Source organism: Drosophila miranda, chromosome 3, assembly GCF_003369915.1.
Source record: "Drosophila miranda strain MSH22 chromosome 3, D.miranda_PacBio2.1, whole genome shotgun sequence".
Classification (NCBI taxonomy): Eukaryota; Metazoa; Arthropoda; class Insecta; order Diptera; family Drosophilidae; genus Drosophila; species Drosophila miranda.
In genome coordinates this window covers 18392422-18409728 of record NC_046676.1, presented here as the reverse complement: position 1 = coordinate 18409728, position 17307 = coordinate 18392422, and the positions used below count along the sequence as shown (strand labels likewise).

At 44.8% G+C, this 17307-nt stretch overlaps 4 protein-coding genes across 6 annotated transcripts; 3 read left to right on the top strand and 1 right to left on the bottom strand.

Moving 5' to 3' along the window:
- Positions 1 to 107: 107 nt before the first annotated feature.
- Positions 108 to 1457, top strand: LOC108159777 (dynein regulatory complex protein 8). Its single transcript, XM_017293337.2, has 4 exons — positions 108 to 313; positions 374 to 611; positions 670 to 880; positions 943 to 1457. The coding sequence occupies exons 1-4, from the start codon at positions 301 to 303 to the stop codon at positions 1024 to 1026; spliced, it is 546 nt and encodes a 181-aa protein (XP_017148826.1). The 5' UTR covers positions 108 to 300; the 3' UTR covers positions 1027 to 1457.
- Positions 1458 to 2016: 559 nt separating this feature from the next.
- Positions 2017 to 4296, top strand: LOC108160522. Its single transcript, XM_017294578.2, is given in 3 exon segments — positions 2017 to 2601; positions 2673 to 3003; positions 3006 to 4296. Coding segments are annotated over 3 exon segments (1533 nt in total). The 5' UTR covers positions 2017 to 2341; the 3' UTR covers positions 3948 to 4296.
- A 711-nt stretch (positions 4297 to 5007) lies between these two features.
- LOC108159696 (SWI/SNF-related matrix-associated actin-dependent regulator of chromatin subfamily E member 1-related) lies at positions 5008 to 7360 on the top strand. The gene is made up of 2 exons (XM_017293208.2): positions 5008 to 5566; positions 5633 to 7360. Exons 1-2 carry the CDS (start codon positions 5106 to 5108, stop codon positions 6390 to 6392), a joined length of 1221 nt encoding a protein of 406 aa, XP_017148697.1. The 5' UTR covers positions 5008 to 5105; the 3' UTR covers positions 6393 to 7360.
- LOC108159695 (macoilin) lies at positions 7351 to 17069 on the bottom strand. Of its 3 annotated transcripts, none has more exons than XM_017293204.2 (11): positions 16836 to 17069; positions 13618 to 13972; positions 12526 to 12670; positions 12335 to 12461; positions 12132 to 12258; positions 11299 to 12065; positions 10448 to 10807; positions 10262 to 10366; positions 9521 to 10188; positions 9246 to 9438; positions 7351 to 9172 (listed from the first exon to the last, which is right to left on the bottom strand). In XM_017293204.2, exons 2-11 carry the CDS (start codon positions 13695 to 13697, stop codon positions 8547 to 8549), a joined length of 3198 nt encoding a protein of 1065 aa, XP_017148693.1. In that variant the 5' UTR covers positions 13698 to 13972; positions 16836 to 17069; the 3' UTR covers positions 7351 to 8546. The 3 variants fall into 3 exon arrangements, with proteins under 3 accessions (XP_017148693.1, XP_017148694.1, XP_017148696.1); XM_017293205.2 differs by having other exon boundaries at positions 16923 to 17069; XM_017293207.2 differs by having other exon boundaries at positions 7353 to 9172; positions 11488 to 12065.
- Between the last annotated feature and the right edge of the window lie 238 nt (positions 17070 to 17307).

The following is a 17307-nucleotide window of genomic DNA, read 5'->3' as shown; positions in this document are numbered from 1 at the left end:
AGGATAATATCGATATGCATAGCATATCCATTTTAAAAAGATTTAAAGATTTTTGATGAAAATATCGTATATTGATGGAGATTTTGTGATTGTGACGGCGGAGACAGTTGGCGGGGACACTTGATTTCGAAACCCAAAACTCCAAATCATGTAAATTTATTCCAAATTTGTGCTCCAAAATAACAACACTACAAACCCAGCAAAAAAATAAACAAATTTCAAAGTGTATCAAAAATTAAAAGTGAAAAAATAAAGAAAAACAAACCAAAATCTACATAAGTATTAAAATTTACCTTCACCATGGAAATTGGCGGTAAGTAATCGGGGGCCCTAGGTTCTCTCTTACTTTAATCATCCTTATTAAGTACTACAGTTCCTGTGAACAACGATCTTGAGCTTCGGATCTCGGAGGCCTTTTGCGTCTTTGATACTCATGGTGATAAATACATAGACACTCGCAATGTGGGAAACGTTCTCAGATTTATGGGCTGTGTGCCGACCGAGGAGGAAGTCAATGATATAATTGCCGCCACTGAGTCGATAGAGTACCCCGGGGAATCGCAGCTACCAAAATTTATGGCTCATGTCTCCCAACTGCTTATGAATAACCAGTGAGAACACTTAAAGGACGAATAATTGCATTTTGCATCGTTATTCTACCTCCCACAGTATGGAGCCAGCGTCAGCAGAAAAGCTGTTTGCGGCTTTTCAGGTGCTTGACCCAGAAAACAAAAAATATCTTACCAAAGATTATTTCGAAAAGTTAATGTCAGAGGAGGGAGAGCCTTTCACTGAAGAAGAACTGGCTGACATGTGGCCAGTGGCCATTGATCCGATTACTGGAAACATTCCCTACACGTTCTATATTAACCAACTGAAGGTATGAGCTGGTGATTATCAATATATTGGCTTCTATAACTTTTGTTTTCCCAAAAACTTTAGCATAAGGGCACAATCTATGAAGTGGCTGCAGCTGTGAAGGAACAGGTCGAACATGCTCAGGCCGAACAGGGGCGCAAGAAATAATGTCAGCAAAGAAACACCAAAATGGTGACGCCCTTTGGCGCCGTTTTTGCCAACTACTCCGCCCTGGCTCAGCCCTCAGACCAACGCTGGAAATGGATCTCCCAACGGCCATCAAGAATCTGCGCTACTTTTCCGACTGGGCCGGTAAGAACCATGGCAAGACCATCCCCATGGGAGGTGATTTCTTGGCACTTGGTACCCCGGAACTTCCCCATTCTGATGATGGTCTGGAAACTGGGACCCACACTGGCTACCGGCAACACCATCTTCCTAAAGCCAGCCGAGCAGTCAATGTGGTGCGGTGTCTGGTTTCGGTAGAGCCGGCGCTGTCCTGGCCAATCCACGGATCCACCGGATTTAGATTTCTGTTTTTTCCATTCGGTTAATTTCTGTTTAAGCGTAAAACTCTTTTGAAATACAATATTTGTGAAGAAAATCTTTAAGATTCTGTAAGATAACTGTTTCCCAGGCCAGTCATTTGTCGGTGTCCTCGCTGCGTGGCTTTCTCTATCAGCCAGGATAGTCCGCCCATGCGAGTACTTAAAAGTAGTTAAGCTTGAAAAAAATTTATTCATCAATCATATAAAATTATGTGGGCAAAGCTGAGAGATCTATCTAGCTAGTAATATTCCACGGAATATCAAAATTAAGCAATATGGTTTCCAATCCTTGACGGAGAAGGATTAACCTATTACTGGCCAAGGGGGTATTTCAATTTTCCACCGAAAATAACACAAATTTACTCATTTTAGCGCAGTTCAGGTGAAAGATATCGTGGTTTTTTTTAAGTTCAGAGGAAAGATGGCTCGGATCTACAAACAGAATTTACAATCAGTAATATTTTCCGCCATTTACCTCAAGTAGTTTAACTATTTAAATGGAGGGGGCTTAAGTGGGCTAAGGTTATTTTTTTATTGGTATATTTACGGTATGTTTTGAAAATTAAACGTATGTTTCGGTATACCAACCAAAAACAGCCACGTCAGCTTTTCCACCCAAGGCCCACCAGCCACCCAAAAAAGAACACGCAAGCACAGAGTCCAACACACAGAGTCCAGCATTACAAGGTGAATGAAAAAGTTGCATGAGATTGAGACCGAAAAGCCTGAGGCAGAGGAAATGAAGAAGTTGAAGACGGCTAGGCTGAGAAGCGCGGTTACGGCAAACGAGACGATCTAAGCAAAACAAAAATCAGATAAAATTCGGTGCCCGAGCACAACACACGGAAACCATGCAAATTTAATTTCGGCAACGCTTTCTCAAAAGGTTGCACTCTAAACAACAGTTTATTATTTTATCCGAGTAACATTAAAATATGTCACCGACCGCGAATGCCTATTTGATAACGGTGGACACGCCCGTGGCTATATCCACGAATACGTTGCCCAAGCTCCGGCCCGCACCCCTGACAGCGGCTCTGCTCAAGGGGGCGGCCTCGCCCACACGCTCGAGCTCGGGATACGCCTCGTCCTCCTACGATAACATGGAGGAGGAAGAGTCTTTGGTGGCCTCACCACCCAAGGCCAAAAAGCGTCGCCTGGATCACCTCACTTGGGAGGAAAAAGTACAGAGAAAGTAAGTGGTAGAAATCGATGGGTCGCGGCACGGAAATCAATACTTAATACATGTTTGTTCTCACTCACCAGGAAGCTAAAGAATCGCGTTGCAGCCCAAACATCACGCGACCGCAAGAAGGCTCGCATGGAGGAAATGGAGTACGAGATCAAGGAGCTAACTGACAAAACAGAATTACTACAAAACAAATGCGAAAGTCTACAGTCCATCAATGAGTCGTTGCTGGCCAAAAACCAAAAGCTGGACACAGAAGTAGAACTATTGCGTCAGGAACTTGATGAGATGAAACAACAACAGAAGCAGCAGCACGCCAAAAGCATCACCTGCAACAGCTCCAATGCCAACATAGGCGCTGAGGGCTGTGCGTCCACAATCCTTGGATCCGCAGCATCCAATGCTGACCCTCTGCCGCAGGGTACACTAGTGGACACACAGTCGTCAGCGCGTCTGTTGGCGGAACAGCTGAAAAGCAGCAAGACCATAGCCTCGCTCTGGAAGGTTGTGGCTCTCTGCCTACTCTACAAGACATGCTGCTCGTCGACGATGAAGAGTTCGACGCGCGGCGACTTGAAGAACTGGCCGAAAGTCTGCTCGCAGATATCACAGCAGACCTGGAAGCTGGCTCTGGAGCGTGCGGCCCAACTGCTGCCAAAGATTCAGGCGAAAAAGAGCGACTGCTTGGATCAATGGTGGGGACCCCAACAGAGCGCCTGGAATCCGGCGGGCATAGAGCTGATGGCCTAGACGCGAACGAACCCAAACAGAGCCTGACTGTGCCGGTGTTGAAGATAAATGGAAACTCACAGCGAGCCACAGCAGCGCCAAAGAAGACGAAGACGATTAAGACGACTACAGCAACCATTTCAGCAGCGGCGGCCGCTACACTTGTGCAGGCCACTCCGGATACAGTTTATGGCACCTACGATGCCAAGACAAACTCAATAACCATCGTAATGGATGGAGATGCAGTTCCCGTCAATGAGGCCGTTGAGGAGATATACTGCGATGGCGTCAGCGCTGGGGATGACACTACAGATGTAATTATGAAGTGTCCGCCGCCAGCAACGTCCCCATCGCAGGTCTATCTCAACGTCGTGAATGCCACCGACGACTCGGACGACGAGTGCGATTTTAATCGCATTGAGTCGTTCCTCTGTCCGCGCATCAAAGCCATTTCCCCATTGGCCAAATCTCCCGCATTGTCTCTACACTCAGCCACCTCCGATCACGGCTACGAGTCCATACTGGGCTCTCCCACATCCACGATCCTTACTCTGCCCACAGACACGGAAGAGGACTTTCCCTGGCAGAGCAATTTCGATGAGCTGTTCCCCAGCTTGATCTAAGCTCCCAAACTGGGAATGGAATATTCGTTTTTCAAATTGAAAAATCTGTTGGATCCACAAAGTTTCTCTCTATTCTAATATGTATTGTTTTCTTTGGCCGGCCGCCCTAAGATTTAAGTGTTTTACCTGATAAGCTGTATAGAAAGAATTTCGTCATCGATGGCTCTATTTGTAAATGATATTTAACTGAAACTCGTAGGTAATCCGTAAGTTTCCATTTATGTTTAACACACTCTAACCACATAGGCTAATCATTTGTAATGTGCTCAAAAAATTATGCGAAAACATTAAAAAAAAAATAACAACTACAATATATTCAAAATATATAAAAGACCACAACACAAAATAATGGCCTGATTTCTTTATAGTGCATTACTCGCATAAAGCAAAATGATGTAAGACTTGGAGTGGGTTGATGGATAATCAGAATTGCGCCACTATCTCATTACTTTTGAACACGCCATATTTCAAGGTGCGCACTTCATAATAATAGCATAAGGTTGATACAGTGAGTCACCCGATTCCTACGTAAACATATATAGTACATATAGTCTCTAATTTCTAGTGTCCTTGCTAATTGGACTCTCATTTCCTATGATATGACGACTAAAGTCCCATATGTGATGAAACCTCCATGAGTCATTCCTATAACACCATCGCACTGTATATATATTTATTAATTTAAATCGCAAAGGTTCATATTTGAACTAGTTCCATGTAACGTTCTTTCAATCGAACTGGTCGATAGGTTCAGTTTTTTTGAAAATCTCAATATATTATCTGTATATATAATTTTCATATTCTACTTATTTCACAAACCTTTTTTTAGACAATATCCAATAAATTCAAGTATCTAAAATAAACCAGTCAAGTAGAAATATGTTCATTAACTGGATAAAACGATGTGGGCATGGCTAAATGTTTTATCTAGGTTATAATATTTGACGGAACATCAAAATTAAGCAATATGGTTTCCAATCCTTGACGAAGAACGATTAACCTATTACAGGCCAAGGGGGTATTTACCTCAAGTAGCTGACCTATTTAAATCGAGGGGGCTTACGTGGGCTAAGTTCGGTTTTTCATCATACGAGACGCTATAGAACCAAAATTGAGGCATAAACAATTAAAGGTGTAATTTTATTTATAAATATTTCCATGGAAGACCTAAAAAGTCAACCAGAGGAAACAGAGATGACCGAACCTAGCAAGGAGGTCCCAGATGAAGCCGTAGGATCACCCGAAACACGACCCATAGCCTCGCAGTCGCTGGATTCGGCCCCCATAGAAGCTCACAACGAGGAAGGAGAGAAGCTGCAGAGAACGCCCGCCGGCAAGGGGAATAAAAAGAATAAGAACTCCAAGGGCCCGCAGTCAGACATGGTGATGGACCCCGAGATAAAGAAACTCACTCAGCGGCGCATCAATGTAGCTGGAGCACCAAAAATGCCACTGAATGGCTACGTGCGATTCATGAACGACAGACGAGAGGAGTTGCGCCGCGAGCAGCCGCAGCGTACGGCCCTGGAGCACACGAAGATTATTGGTGAGGAATGGCACCTGCTGCCGGAAGAGCGCAAGGTTCCGTACATGGAAGCGGCTGCCAAAGACAAGGCTTTGTAAGTGACGATCTTAGATCAGTTACCAGATGTTTTTCTGATCGGGTTTTCTCGATTTTTCTGTAGATACCAAGAGCAGCTGCACTTATTCTTCAAGGACCACCCCGAGATTGTGGCTAAAGAGTTGGCCAGGGTAAAAAAAGCTACAAAAGGAGACAGTGCTTCGAAGGAGAAGACACCCAAAGCTGTAGCCAACAACGATGTCAGCGTCGGCAAAGGAAAGAAACCGAAAGCGAAGACCCCAGCAACAAAGAGGCCAAGCGAGCACTCTCCTGACCCAGATGATGTTCCGCTGTCCCAGGTAAAACGCACGCCGACTCCAACACCACCACCACCACCACCTCAACAAGCACAAGCGCAAGCTCCAGCAACAATAGCACTCAACATTGTCGCCGCACCGCGTCCGCTTCAGCCAGGTGAGATACCCATTTACACAAACGAGTTCATCGAGCACAATCGCAGCACGGAGAACGAGCTGCGAACGCTGCGCAAGACGAAAACGGATCTGGAACAGCAAAATGCGGTGCTGGAGCAGCACGTGGACAACACCAAGGCTGGCTATGCCAAGGTGATGGGCGAGGTGGCCGAACTGAAGGAGGAGAATGTGCGACTGGAGGCGTACGTGAAGGGTCTGCGCCAGAAGCTGGTTGCAGCCCTCAATTGTGTCCCATTGCCTCCGCTGGAACCGTCCGGTCCGAGCGTTGGCAACATTGACAGGTATATGCATCACTTGGCCGGCCTCACTGGCCAGCCGCACAATACTATGCTCCTCAAAGCAAGAGACGCTCTGCGCAAAGTAGACATCCCCACTCTGCTCAAGTCCTAGTATTCTTTTGGATGAAATGATTGTAGAGTGCAGTATTTTTTAATCGCTTTAGTCTTAGGATCCATCCACACCCGTGCACATGTATGAGTGTTCTCATGGAATGTGTATGCAGTATTTCAGACGCATGTTATATGTTTTATAAACCCGTGTGAATCGTGTGATTATCCGTTGCTCGGCTACTTCTGGGATGTGTCACCGACGCTATTGGGCAGGAAGCTCTCCGTGTCGCGTGATGGTGGGGTTTTCATGGAGTGATGCCTGGACGACCCAGACTCGTTACCCGGCGATTTCCAGGCTTGGGTCCGCTTTGCCCGCCGCAGAAAGATCCGGCGCACCATGAAAAACCCAGCTGCCAACAGGGGAACTATCAAATACGGCTTGCAGAACAGACCCAAAATGAAATGACTAAACGACATCATCCAATTGATTAGGGTGACTGTCTGATTAGACCGTCACCCTAATCAATTGGATGATGTCGTTTATTCTTTTCATTTTGGGTCTGTTCTGCAAGCCGTATTTGATAGTTCCCCTGTTGGCAGCTCATACGCTCGAACTAAATCATCTTTCCACTTTCTACACTCACGTTGAACCTGCCAAAGGGTGGCCACCGTAGTATAGATTGCCGTCGAGAGTGTCACCAGCATGCCGTAAATCATGATTTAATTTGTAGGTTTCACCTTACTCGTATTTTACGGGGAACTAAAATCTGTTGGGGCGAGGCAGCCGTCCACTGACTTTTTTGGTCAGGCTTACTATGTATTGTAACGATTAAGTAGTCTGCCTATTGGGTTTTCATGCTGGGGAATTGAGTGCAAATAGTGTGAGTCCTGCTTAGCTCAACACAAAAATTCTTTTGAAAATAGGGCCTTCCTAAATAATAGAAAATATTCTTCGAAGGGGAGCAGTATGTGTGTTAGAAAAATAATAATAAAATCGAAAGTAATAAAAATGATATATGTATTCATCTATGTGTACTGTCTTCTTGCAGAAAATAAAACTTGTTTCTTCTTTTATTATTGAACAAAATGGTCGTCTCGTCGTTTTACTTCTTCGTTAATGAACTTAAGCGTTTTTCTTCTTAATGTGTTTTGTTTTTTCGATTTGTTTCTTAGGAACAGCAAAAAAAGTTAAACAAAAATAAATTAAAACTTAAATAGAAAATAGTTTTGTTTGATAGTTGTGTTGTTGTGGTTGTTTCAAAAAGGTTAAATTCTAAATTATAGCGTACATTTAAGGTTTTATAACAAAAAATAATTTAATGAGATAATAAATCAAAGGCGCAGACTTCAAAAATATTCCATTGAGTCGGGGGGTACAGGTCCCCCTTATCAAAGGCCATCACTTAGGTTCGTCCAACTCTCTCACAGCGTTTGGTAAAAAGAAAAATACGTGGTTCAGAGGATCGGATCCATACTTCGATCATCAATTAAAAATACGAATCGCGTTTTTCATTTTGTTATTATTTTTAGAAATTTCTGTGTGTTTCTTATGCTTTCTCTTAAATGTGATTTAAGTTTTTAATCATTTTGTTAAAGTAATGTTTTACTTTCCGTATTTCATGGGCGAGCCAGACTCTCCCAAAGGTGTGTTTCGTGTGTGTTGAGTGGAGAGGATGCGGATGCGTATGCGTATGCGTATGCGTATGCGTATGCGGATATGGATGCGGACGTGGGGTGGAGCAACTGACTCCAAGCAGTGGCTTGACTAAGATGGGATCAGTGGCTCTTCAGAGTAAACCATTGGATAATTTCAATTGGAATGCCAATTTGAGTGTGGTAAGGTTAGGAATCGGTTCGTTCTAATGTGATTAATGTGGCGCGGGGATGTGTTCAGTGTTTGTAAGAAACTGCTTATTCTTCTTATTCTTATTACGGACATTCAGATATTTGCAGGCGAACTGCCTCGGTTCGGTTTTAGCCTTCGGTTCGGGTCGTGCCCGGGGATCTCTCTGCTTGTGTTCATTGGCCGATTGGATTGCTGAGACTGCAATTGCGGCTTCGACAGCAGATGCGGTTGCAGCTGCGGCTGCGGCGGCCTGCGGCGGATTCTCCCTCCCTCATGTAAAATATAATCTCAGAGTTGTCGTCTCAGATGCAGATGCGAAGACGATGACGACGACGACGACACCGTCAAGGGCTGCTGCTTCTGCTGGCGTCAGGCATCCGTGCCGTTGGGGTTCATTCCCACAGGCGACACAACCATCATGTTGCCTGTCTTGGGCGTGTAGACGCTGGCATTGGGATCCAGTGTGGAGTTGCCATTGTTGCCGTTCCCATTTGCAGCAGCTGCATTGGCAGCAGCCACCTGGAGAGCAGCAGCCACACTCACCGGCACCATTTGCTGCTGGGAGCAGGGAGGAACCCCCTGCTGTTGTTGTTGGTGCTGCAACTGTTGCTCATGCCGTTGCTGAAGATGCTGTTGATGCTGCTGTTGCATTTGATTCCTTTGCTGCAGGTGCTGCTGATGCTGATTGTTTTGTTGCTGTTGCTGTTGTTGCTGTTGTTGCTGCTGTTGCTGTTGCTGCTGTTGCTGCTGCAGTTGACTCCTTTGCTGAAGATGCTGCTGATGCTGTTGATATTCCTGCGCGCCGCTTAGGCTGAGCATCGGCGATGACGGTCCAGGGCCCGACTGCAGTGGCGGAGTGTCATTCATGCGCAGAATACTGCTGCCCGGTCCGTGGGGGCCCGTGTTCATGCACATTGTGTCCGGCATCACGGCCAGAAGTTGGGCAATCTTGGCCTTGAGATCGATGACCTCATCCTCCTTGGAGCGACGATGGTCTGAATGAAAGCGTAATCGTTATTAGAACTCGAGTTTGATGCGCTCCTATAAAATCGTCACTTCAGTACTCACTGTCGGATATTTCAATCTGGCGCTTGGCTGCGCCCAGAGCCGAGAACAAGTCCAGCTTGACTCTCGTCTCTGCGGATAGATTCTTCTCCAGCATCGAGTTCTTCTCCTGCATGGCAGCGAGGGCTTTCATAAGCATCTCAGCATCGGGCTGCGAAGATTCGCGGTTGCGCACATTCACCTCCAGCATGCGGTACTAATCAGCAGCACAGACAAGAACGGATATATTTCATTAGAGTCAATGTTTTGGTTATTAAGGAAGGCTCTGTATCACATACCTCTTGCTCGTATTTGAGGCCATGCTCTACGGCCAGTTGCTTGGTCTCCTCCGTTAGCTTGAGGTCGTTCCGCAATCGCTTCAGCTCATCATCCATTTGCTGGCGACGCTGCTTGCACTGGGAGCTGCATTCAGGACGAGCTGCCTTCTCCTCGGCTGCCTTGCGTGCCTTTTTCTCGTTAGCCAGCTGGGCGTCCAATGATTGCTTCTGCCGTCGCTCCTCGTTTAGGCGCCGCTCCACTGTCTGAAGGTTGAGTGCTTCCGCATGCCGCACATTGTTCAGCTCCTGGTTGCGCTTCTCGAGCTCCTCGCACTCCTTCTGCTTGGCCTGTAGACTGGACTTGCTGGTGAGATTGGTGTCCAGCTTCTGGCGAAGTTCGTTCTCGATTTGCTTCATGTGACTGATTTCGGCGCGGTATTTCTTCACATCGGCCTCCAGTTTGAGGCAAGTCTCGCAAATTTTGGACACCACTTTGCTGGCAATGTGCGCAATGGCATTGCTCGAGCTGGAGCTGGCCGACGAAGATACGGAGCTGGCATCATTATTATTGTTGTTGCTGGCCGTGTTCTCCTTATCCTTGTCCTTCTCCTTTTGCTGCTGAGCAACCTGCTGCTGCTGGTTGTGATTGTCCTTGGTCGCATTATCCTTCTTGCCGCGATTGCGACGACCTATAAAGGTATCAGTGCGGTTAGTTGTATGGATTGCCCATTGGATTAGCCCATTGCCAAAAATCATACATACCCTTGGGCGCCTTCTCAACATGCGGAGCTGGCTCCACGCTGGCCGCCTCCTCTGCCTCGGCGTGTAGAGCATTCCCATTGGGCATCACGTTGTTGGCCTTTTTCTCTGCGAATAGACATCAGACAAAAAGCGAAATCAGTTTGGGTTTGCCCACAGCTCCGCTCCTACGTGCAGTAGTGTACTCACCGTGTTTGTCCTTTGGCTGTCCCCCCTGTGGCTGTTGTTGTGAAGAGTTGGTGCTACTATCCCAGTCTGACCTCTCCTTATCCTTATCCTTATCCTTACTATTACTTGATGGCGCTGTTGCTGTGGAAGCTGCTGCTGCAGCTGACGTTCCTGTTGCTGTACTGCTGCCATCGACCTGGTGATAGTTGTTGTTGGTGTTGTTGCTGCTGCTGCTATTTTTACCCCCATGCCGCTGCTGCGGACCATTGTTGTGCTCATTATCACCAGCGTCAACCTTATTCCGATGCTTATCCTTGTCCGTGCTGCGTCGATTGTTCCTTGAACCACCGCCGCCTCCCCCAGCGTGACCATTGGAGGTTGCTGCAAGTGTATATTTAGAAAGTTTAGTGGGTATACATTTATATATATATTAAGCTTGAAATCAAACATAATAGCGCGTTATTGATTTTTATGCGGGCGAATTTGAGCTAGGGGCTTGAGCTTGAATGAGTGGAGCGGAGTGTCGGCAGGCAGGATAATTAGTCGCTCTGGCCTCCCTGCGCTCTGTTCCCTCCCTCCCATTTGGGGTTTGGGGTTTTTTCGGTTAGGTAGAAAGATGGAAGATATGAAGAATGAAATGAAGGTTTGATTTGCCGACTGGTTGCTGTGGATTAGTGGACACGACAGTTAGTGGGTGAGTTCAGTTCAGCCTCAATTGGTTGTTATTCTTCATGGATTCGTAAGTCATGCGCATACACAAATATAAATCAGAAATGTTACTGGTCTAGTACTGGTACATAGATTAATGGATTTTGGTTTATTTTTGCCGTGGTGAGGAAGGGACGTCAGAAAGCAGCGTAAAGTATTATTACCACCACAACAACCATCGGCATCAGTGGAAGTAGAGGAGCTAGTAGAAGAAGTACAAGTAGAAGATGGGTGTTCTGATGCTGCTGCTGCATCTCCCGGTTGCTGATTCTGTGTCACCGCCAAGCTTGCTGTGGTTGCAGCAGCAGAGAGGTAGCAGTATGAAACAGAAGTGGTAGAAGTGGTTGCTGCACCTGTGCTTGTTGCCGTCGCCGATTGCTTGCCTCCTGTCGACGAGGAGGAGGATGAGGGTGTGGATGACGCCGCCGTCGAGGCTCCTGCCCCTGCCCCTGCAGCGACTGACGATGGCGACGACGCCGTTGTGCTATTGTTGTTGTCATTCGCGCTGGTATCCTTGCTGTTGCTGCTATTGTTATTATTGTTGTTGTGATGGTGATGATTATGGTGATTGCTATTGCTTGAACTGCTGCTGGCGCCGGCGCCGCCGCTGTGATGATGCTCATGATGGTTTTGTGCTTGCGTTACAGATCCCAACATGCCATTGGGATGCCCCGCGGCCGATGACGCTGCAGCGGCGGCTAGCGCCGCCGTTGTGACCGACCCATTGGCGACCACAATTGTGCTCGAAGATGCTGGGGCTCCAGACGCAGCCGCCGCCTCATCGGTGGCCTCCTCGGCAGGCAGGGCCTGCTGAAGGAGCTGCATGTAGAACTCGTTCTCCTTGGCGACCTCGCGCTGCTTACGCTGACGCATGCGGTAGCCCACGTAGCTTTTGAAGCCGAATCCAAGCGTGACAACCGGATAGCCAATGCTGGAAAAGTTACATATATGAAAACAGAGGATCTAGTGGGTGTGGATTCCACCCTTCGAAGCTTACCAATGCGCCGCGAACGGCCTACAGAGATCCAAGTGCGGCATGTGGCGACTGTCTTTCCATCGAATGCCCACCTCGAGATAGACAAACAACATCCAGAGTATGATGGTCGGCAAACAGATACCCTTATCTGCAAGAAACGAGTAAACGAGTATGTACATAGCTGCTGCCTGTTCCTATTTTATAGCCGGAGATGGATGACGCACCTGTATGCCAGACGTACTGCACCCAGACGTATGTGCTGGCCGCAAAGAGCAGCCAGTGAACGGGTATGAAAAATAAGCAGACCAGATCCGATGTTATCGCAATACAGACGAATAGCACGGAGAATGCCTGCAAAAGTAGTCGGAACATATATTAAACTATGTACACACATATATAGTGATCCACAACTTACCAGGCCCTTGTACTTGAAGGAATCGTGCACTGAGCGCAGGAGCAGCCAGAATGGCCACAAGAACTCAAAACGGAACATGAACATGAAATCGGCCACCATCACAATGGCCCACAGAATTAGAAATTTCATGTACAAAACAGTCGTGCTATAGAAAATGGGATAAAAGACAAAAAAGTTTTAATAATTATAATAATTAATTATAATTGTAGTACTAGGACTAAAGTCTCTTTCTCCCAAGTGATGGCACTCTTTGGCATTTATCCGCTAAGAAATTTAGCGTCAGCTTTAAGCCATTCCTCAGAGTAGAAAATTGAACGGCTAGAATTCCCGCGGATCGCTTCTGCTTCCAATCCTTACACTACCACATCCTAAAACAGGCGAGCTGGCAGCCCTTTTCTCCTCCGACTGCACACAAAAATTAACATTCCATTAACCACTTAATAATTGTAAAATGGGAATTAGCACGAGGCGCGCGCGTCGAGTGACGAAGCAGCGAACAGGAGACGGACAAGCGCCAAAAACGAGTAGCGTCCAAATACAACACAAACACATATGCATGTATGAATGTCTGTGCACACATATGCTCATAACATCATAAAACAACGGCAATAAAGCGAAATCAAAAAGTAAACAAACATATAAATAACACTCTGCAACAGAATACTTTTTCTAATAGATTTGGGTAATAGCTCTAAAATACTAATAAAATATGAAAAAATGCCAAGAAAAATTATACATTTGAAAGCTTAATATTTCCCAGACGCTGGGCTGAAACTAAAAAATATTTTGGTCCAAATTATAGCTGCATTTATCAGCTTTTTCACAATTACAACCAGATATAAGAGATTAAATTATGTACCTCTAAAAAAAGATCGATTTTGTTGACTAGTGTAATCAAAAATAGAAGAGAGAAGGCCAGGAGAGGAGAAGGCACACAAAAACTGACAAGCACACACTCTTGTATAGGCTGCCCATGAAAAAATTCTTAATTTTTTTGTGGTAGCGCACATTTATAATTATAAACTAATAAAGAAATTTAGACTTAGGCTTTACTCTTGCCATGAGAGGATTAAACATTCTCTGGACACTCACCTGCCGTACATGCCCTCTGTAATTTTGTTGCGTTTCATCGGACGCCGTAATTTTCCACAGTCTGCATTGCGCCGCTTCATTTTTGTGGTTCGATTCGAAAACTCCACTCCAGTCGTAAATTGTATATTTATTGCTTTTTAGATTCGCTTTTCGTATCAATTTATAATATTTTATCGAACAGATTTTGCATTTCAATTTTCACTTAATTATTCGATTTTAGCCGATGTGTTCGGTTTAATTGTTGCTGGTGTTGCTGGTGCTGCCGCTGCTGCTGCCGGCGCGACGGCATTTCATTAAATCTCGTGCATATGACAACACACAATTTTGTACCTCCTGCTGAGTGGCGGCTTCTATACTGCAAACAACAAGAGAAGGGGAAGAAAGATGTGTGATAAGAATGGAAAAAGAATCCCAGAGGAGAGGAGAGCGATAATGAGAGCGCGCACAATGTTAACATTGAATTCCGAGAGGAACCCAGAGCAAAGTGGCCAAGTGATGGCGCGACTGTTATTTAAATGTATACGTAATGTACATAAATGCATATGTATGTGTACATATGTATGTATATGCAATAAAGTACTATTTTTAATCATTTTATTTTGTTGATTGCACTTTCGATTTGTTGTGCGTTGGCTGGCTAATGGCTGTTGTAGGCGGGTAAAATGCGGTCAGGTCAGACTATACTGATTATTTATAAATAAAGTTAACTAAATTACAGAAAAATCAGTTTTGCATTAAGCTGCATATTAATCACTGTCACTGTAATAGCAGACAGAACGATAGCCATTCCTGATCACGCGTTGTTTTTTTTTCACGCTGCAGATGCTCACCCTATATTAATACACCTTGAAAATGCAGCTAGCATTCTGTTATTTTTTTATTCTGTTAAAACAGACAAAAACATGTGTGAGATGTGCCGTTGCTCTTTGGGGTGCTGCTTTCTGCAGAATTTGACATTCAACTTGAACCATAACTTTAAAAAATTAACATTCAGCATGCGAAATTTCTACCGACGTTTGCCGACTATCTAAAATGCTCCTCAAATAAATCATTCCTTACAACGGCTTCCTTCAATTTCATAATTATGTGAAAGTAATCAAAAGTGCGGCTTATCTGGCACTAATCATTCAATACCAAATATTTGCACACAATTAAATGATAAATGAGGCAACAATACGACACCTGTGGTGTTAAGAGCATGATTAAATGCATAAAACAAAAAATCTAATTTTCATTCTTCCAATTTAAACGAATTTCAAGTTAAAGCCAATGTCAACAGAACATTCATAACGCAAATACAGACTGCGCACACACGCACACCCCCTCAAGTAAACAAATCAATGCAACGAGGTTTGAAGTATTTAAAGGAGGAGAAAGGGAGTTGAACTGACAGACGTAACAGTAACAGCCAGGGAAGATGAAGGGGAAGACATATGTACGTACATAATGGGCACGCTTTTCAACATGTGGATGTGGATGCTGCCCGGTAAAGTAGCTAGTGGAACGTGGAGCCGCAGCACACACACAAACACACACGAACGCTGTTGCGCCAATACATGTTTGGGAATTGAACTGCGACTGCGCCAGTCCCAGCGCAGAGCAGCAGCAGCTCAATCGGAAGCGGAACTATGCAGATTTCAAGGAAGCAGAGCAGCAGAATCAGAGATTCAGAACTGTTCTGTGGCTGTGTGTATGTATACGGTTGAAAAATGTTTATAAATAGCATCCAAAAGTGGAGCGCATCTACATACATGGACACAACACACATATAGGCGGCAGCGGAAGCTCCGCTTACCGATGACGTCGGTACGCCACTGTTGCTGTGTCTTGACTATCCTGTGACGGATGAACAAGACACAGACACGAGACCATAATTCGGGCAACTGTATGTGGTCCGCCATTTTTGAGTGGAAGTCTAAACTGGGCTTGAAATAATAGCAAGGGGTTTACAACTCGTGGCCTAATGAGAATATGGTGCCGGTGTTGCCCGACTTTAAAATTGCATTTGTACAATGCACTTACAGAGTCACACTCAAACTCATATCAATGCATGGGGTAACCAAATTGATGGGAAAGCTCTTTCCATTTAATATACCACTTTATGTGTGTGTATAACTAACGAAAAAGGTTTCATGCCAAATGAATTTTTTGCTGAAAATTCTCGAAAGGCGAGTAGATCAGAGCCATAAGGAGTGTATTTTGGCAAAAAAAAAAAAACAAGATCGAACAGGCACAGTTACACCAATACGCACACTTCTTAGTGTGTGTAGATTTACAGCTGTTCGGTCGCGCGCGCTTCGCATTTAGAAACGAATTCTACCACTACAACAAGAAGAGGAGCACGAAGCGAAAAGGCTAAAGAACTCTAAAAAAATGCCGTGCGAATTGCTGCATACAATTTGTGGCTGCTTTTTTGCATAACGTGCGGTGGAGATGGGGATCTGATAAACGATGCTCCAAAATGGTTTGCGGTTTACTTTTACGTTATCTACGGAGCACTAAAGAGAATAATGACTTAATATGGGTACAAGTTAAGTACGAGTCGAAAAGCATTCAATTCATTGATGATGCCGGGTTCTCGATCACCTTCGTATTCCAAAAATAGCGCCTGGAATAAACCAAAACATTTGTGTGTAGCTTCACTTTAATGTGTGAGTTTGTGTGCATGTGTAAGCAAAACCGAGCGAAAACTTGCTCTTGGGGTAGGGGTAATGTTGATGAGGGTGAGCTTTCGAACAGCATCCACAGTCGCACAGGCAGAGGGAAAAGGAGAAGGTTGCCAGGAAAGAAAACAAGGATATGCTGCTGTCTCTGCCAACATCGACAGCGGTTACGTTCGCTCTTTCCATCGCATGCATGTGTGCGTGTGTTTGTGGGAGCACTGGTGGAGAGCAGAGCAGAGCTGCTGTTGGTTTGTTGGCGGCTGGGCCACACGGACAGGGACACCTATGTATATTTTTTCACACTCCTCACCTACACAAATATACTTATACTACTAGTTCAAACCATGACAAAAATTGCACACGTTTTACAGCCGATTTTCGTTACTCTGCGCTTATAGCTACACTCGATTTATATTCGATTATTTCACTAAGCTCTTCACACGTTCTGATGTTCCATTTATTTACTTTTATATTGATATTTTATACAATTTGCACATTTCCCACAACTGCGCTGTGTGTGTTTGTATGTGCATGCTTGCGAGTGCCTCTGCTTACGTTTGTGTATGCGTGTGAGTGAATTCTTTGGCAGCCGAAAAATATTTTTAACACTTGGTTAACTGCGCTGTTTGCATTGATGCTTACATTGAATTAGCATAACATTATCTTTAGTTGAAATTGTTGTGGATAATTTCTTGGGTATTTATTATATTTATTTATTTATTTTATTGATACAAAAAATCAAATTTTTGATTTGTATTTTTTAACACCGAACTCCCGAACAGTGTGCCCGCGGACTTACAGATTATATATACGGTCAGACACTCAGAAACATACCGAAACTACGACAGAAATTTCAAAATATACCGTAATATACCGACGAATCATTTGTATTCAAGTTCCATATTACTCGTTTTTGATATTCGGTTGAATATTACTAAGTAGCTAGAACCCTCAGCTCTGAACTCAGAATTTAATCTGATTAATGCATGATTTTTCTACTTATCTGGGTTGCTTTAAATACTTGACT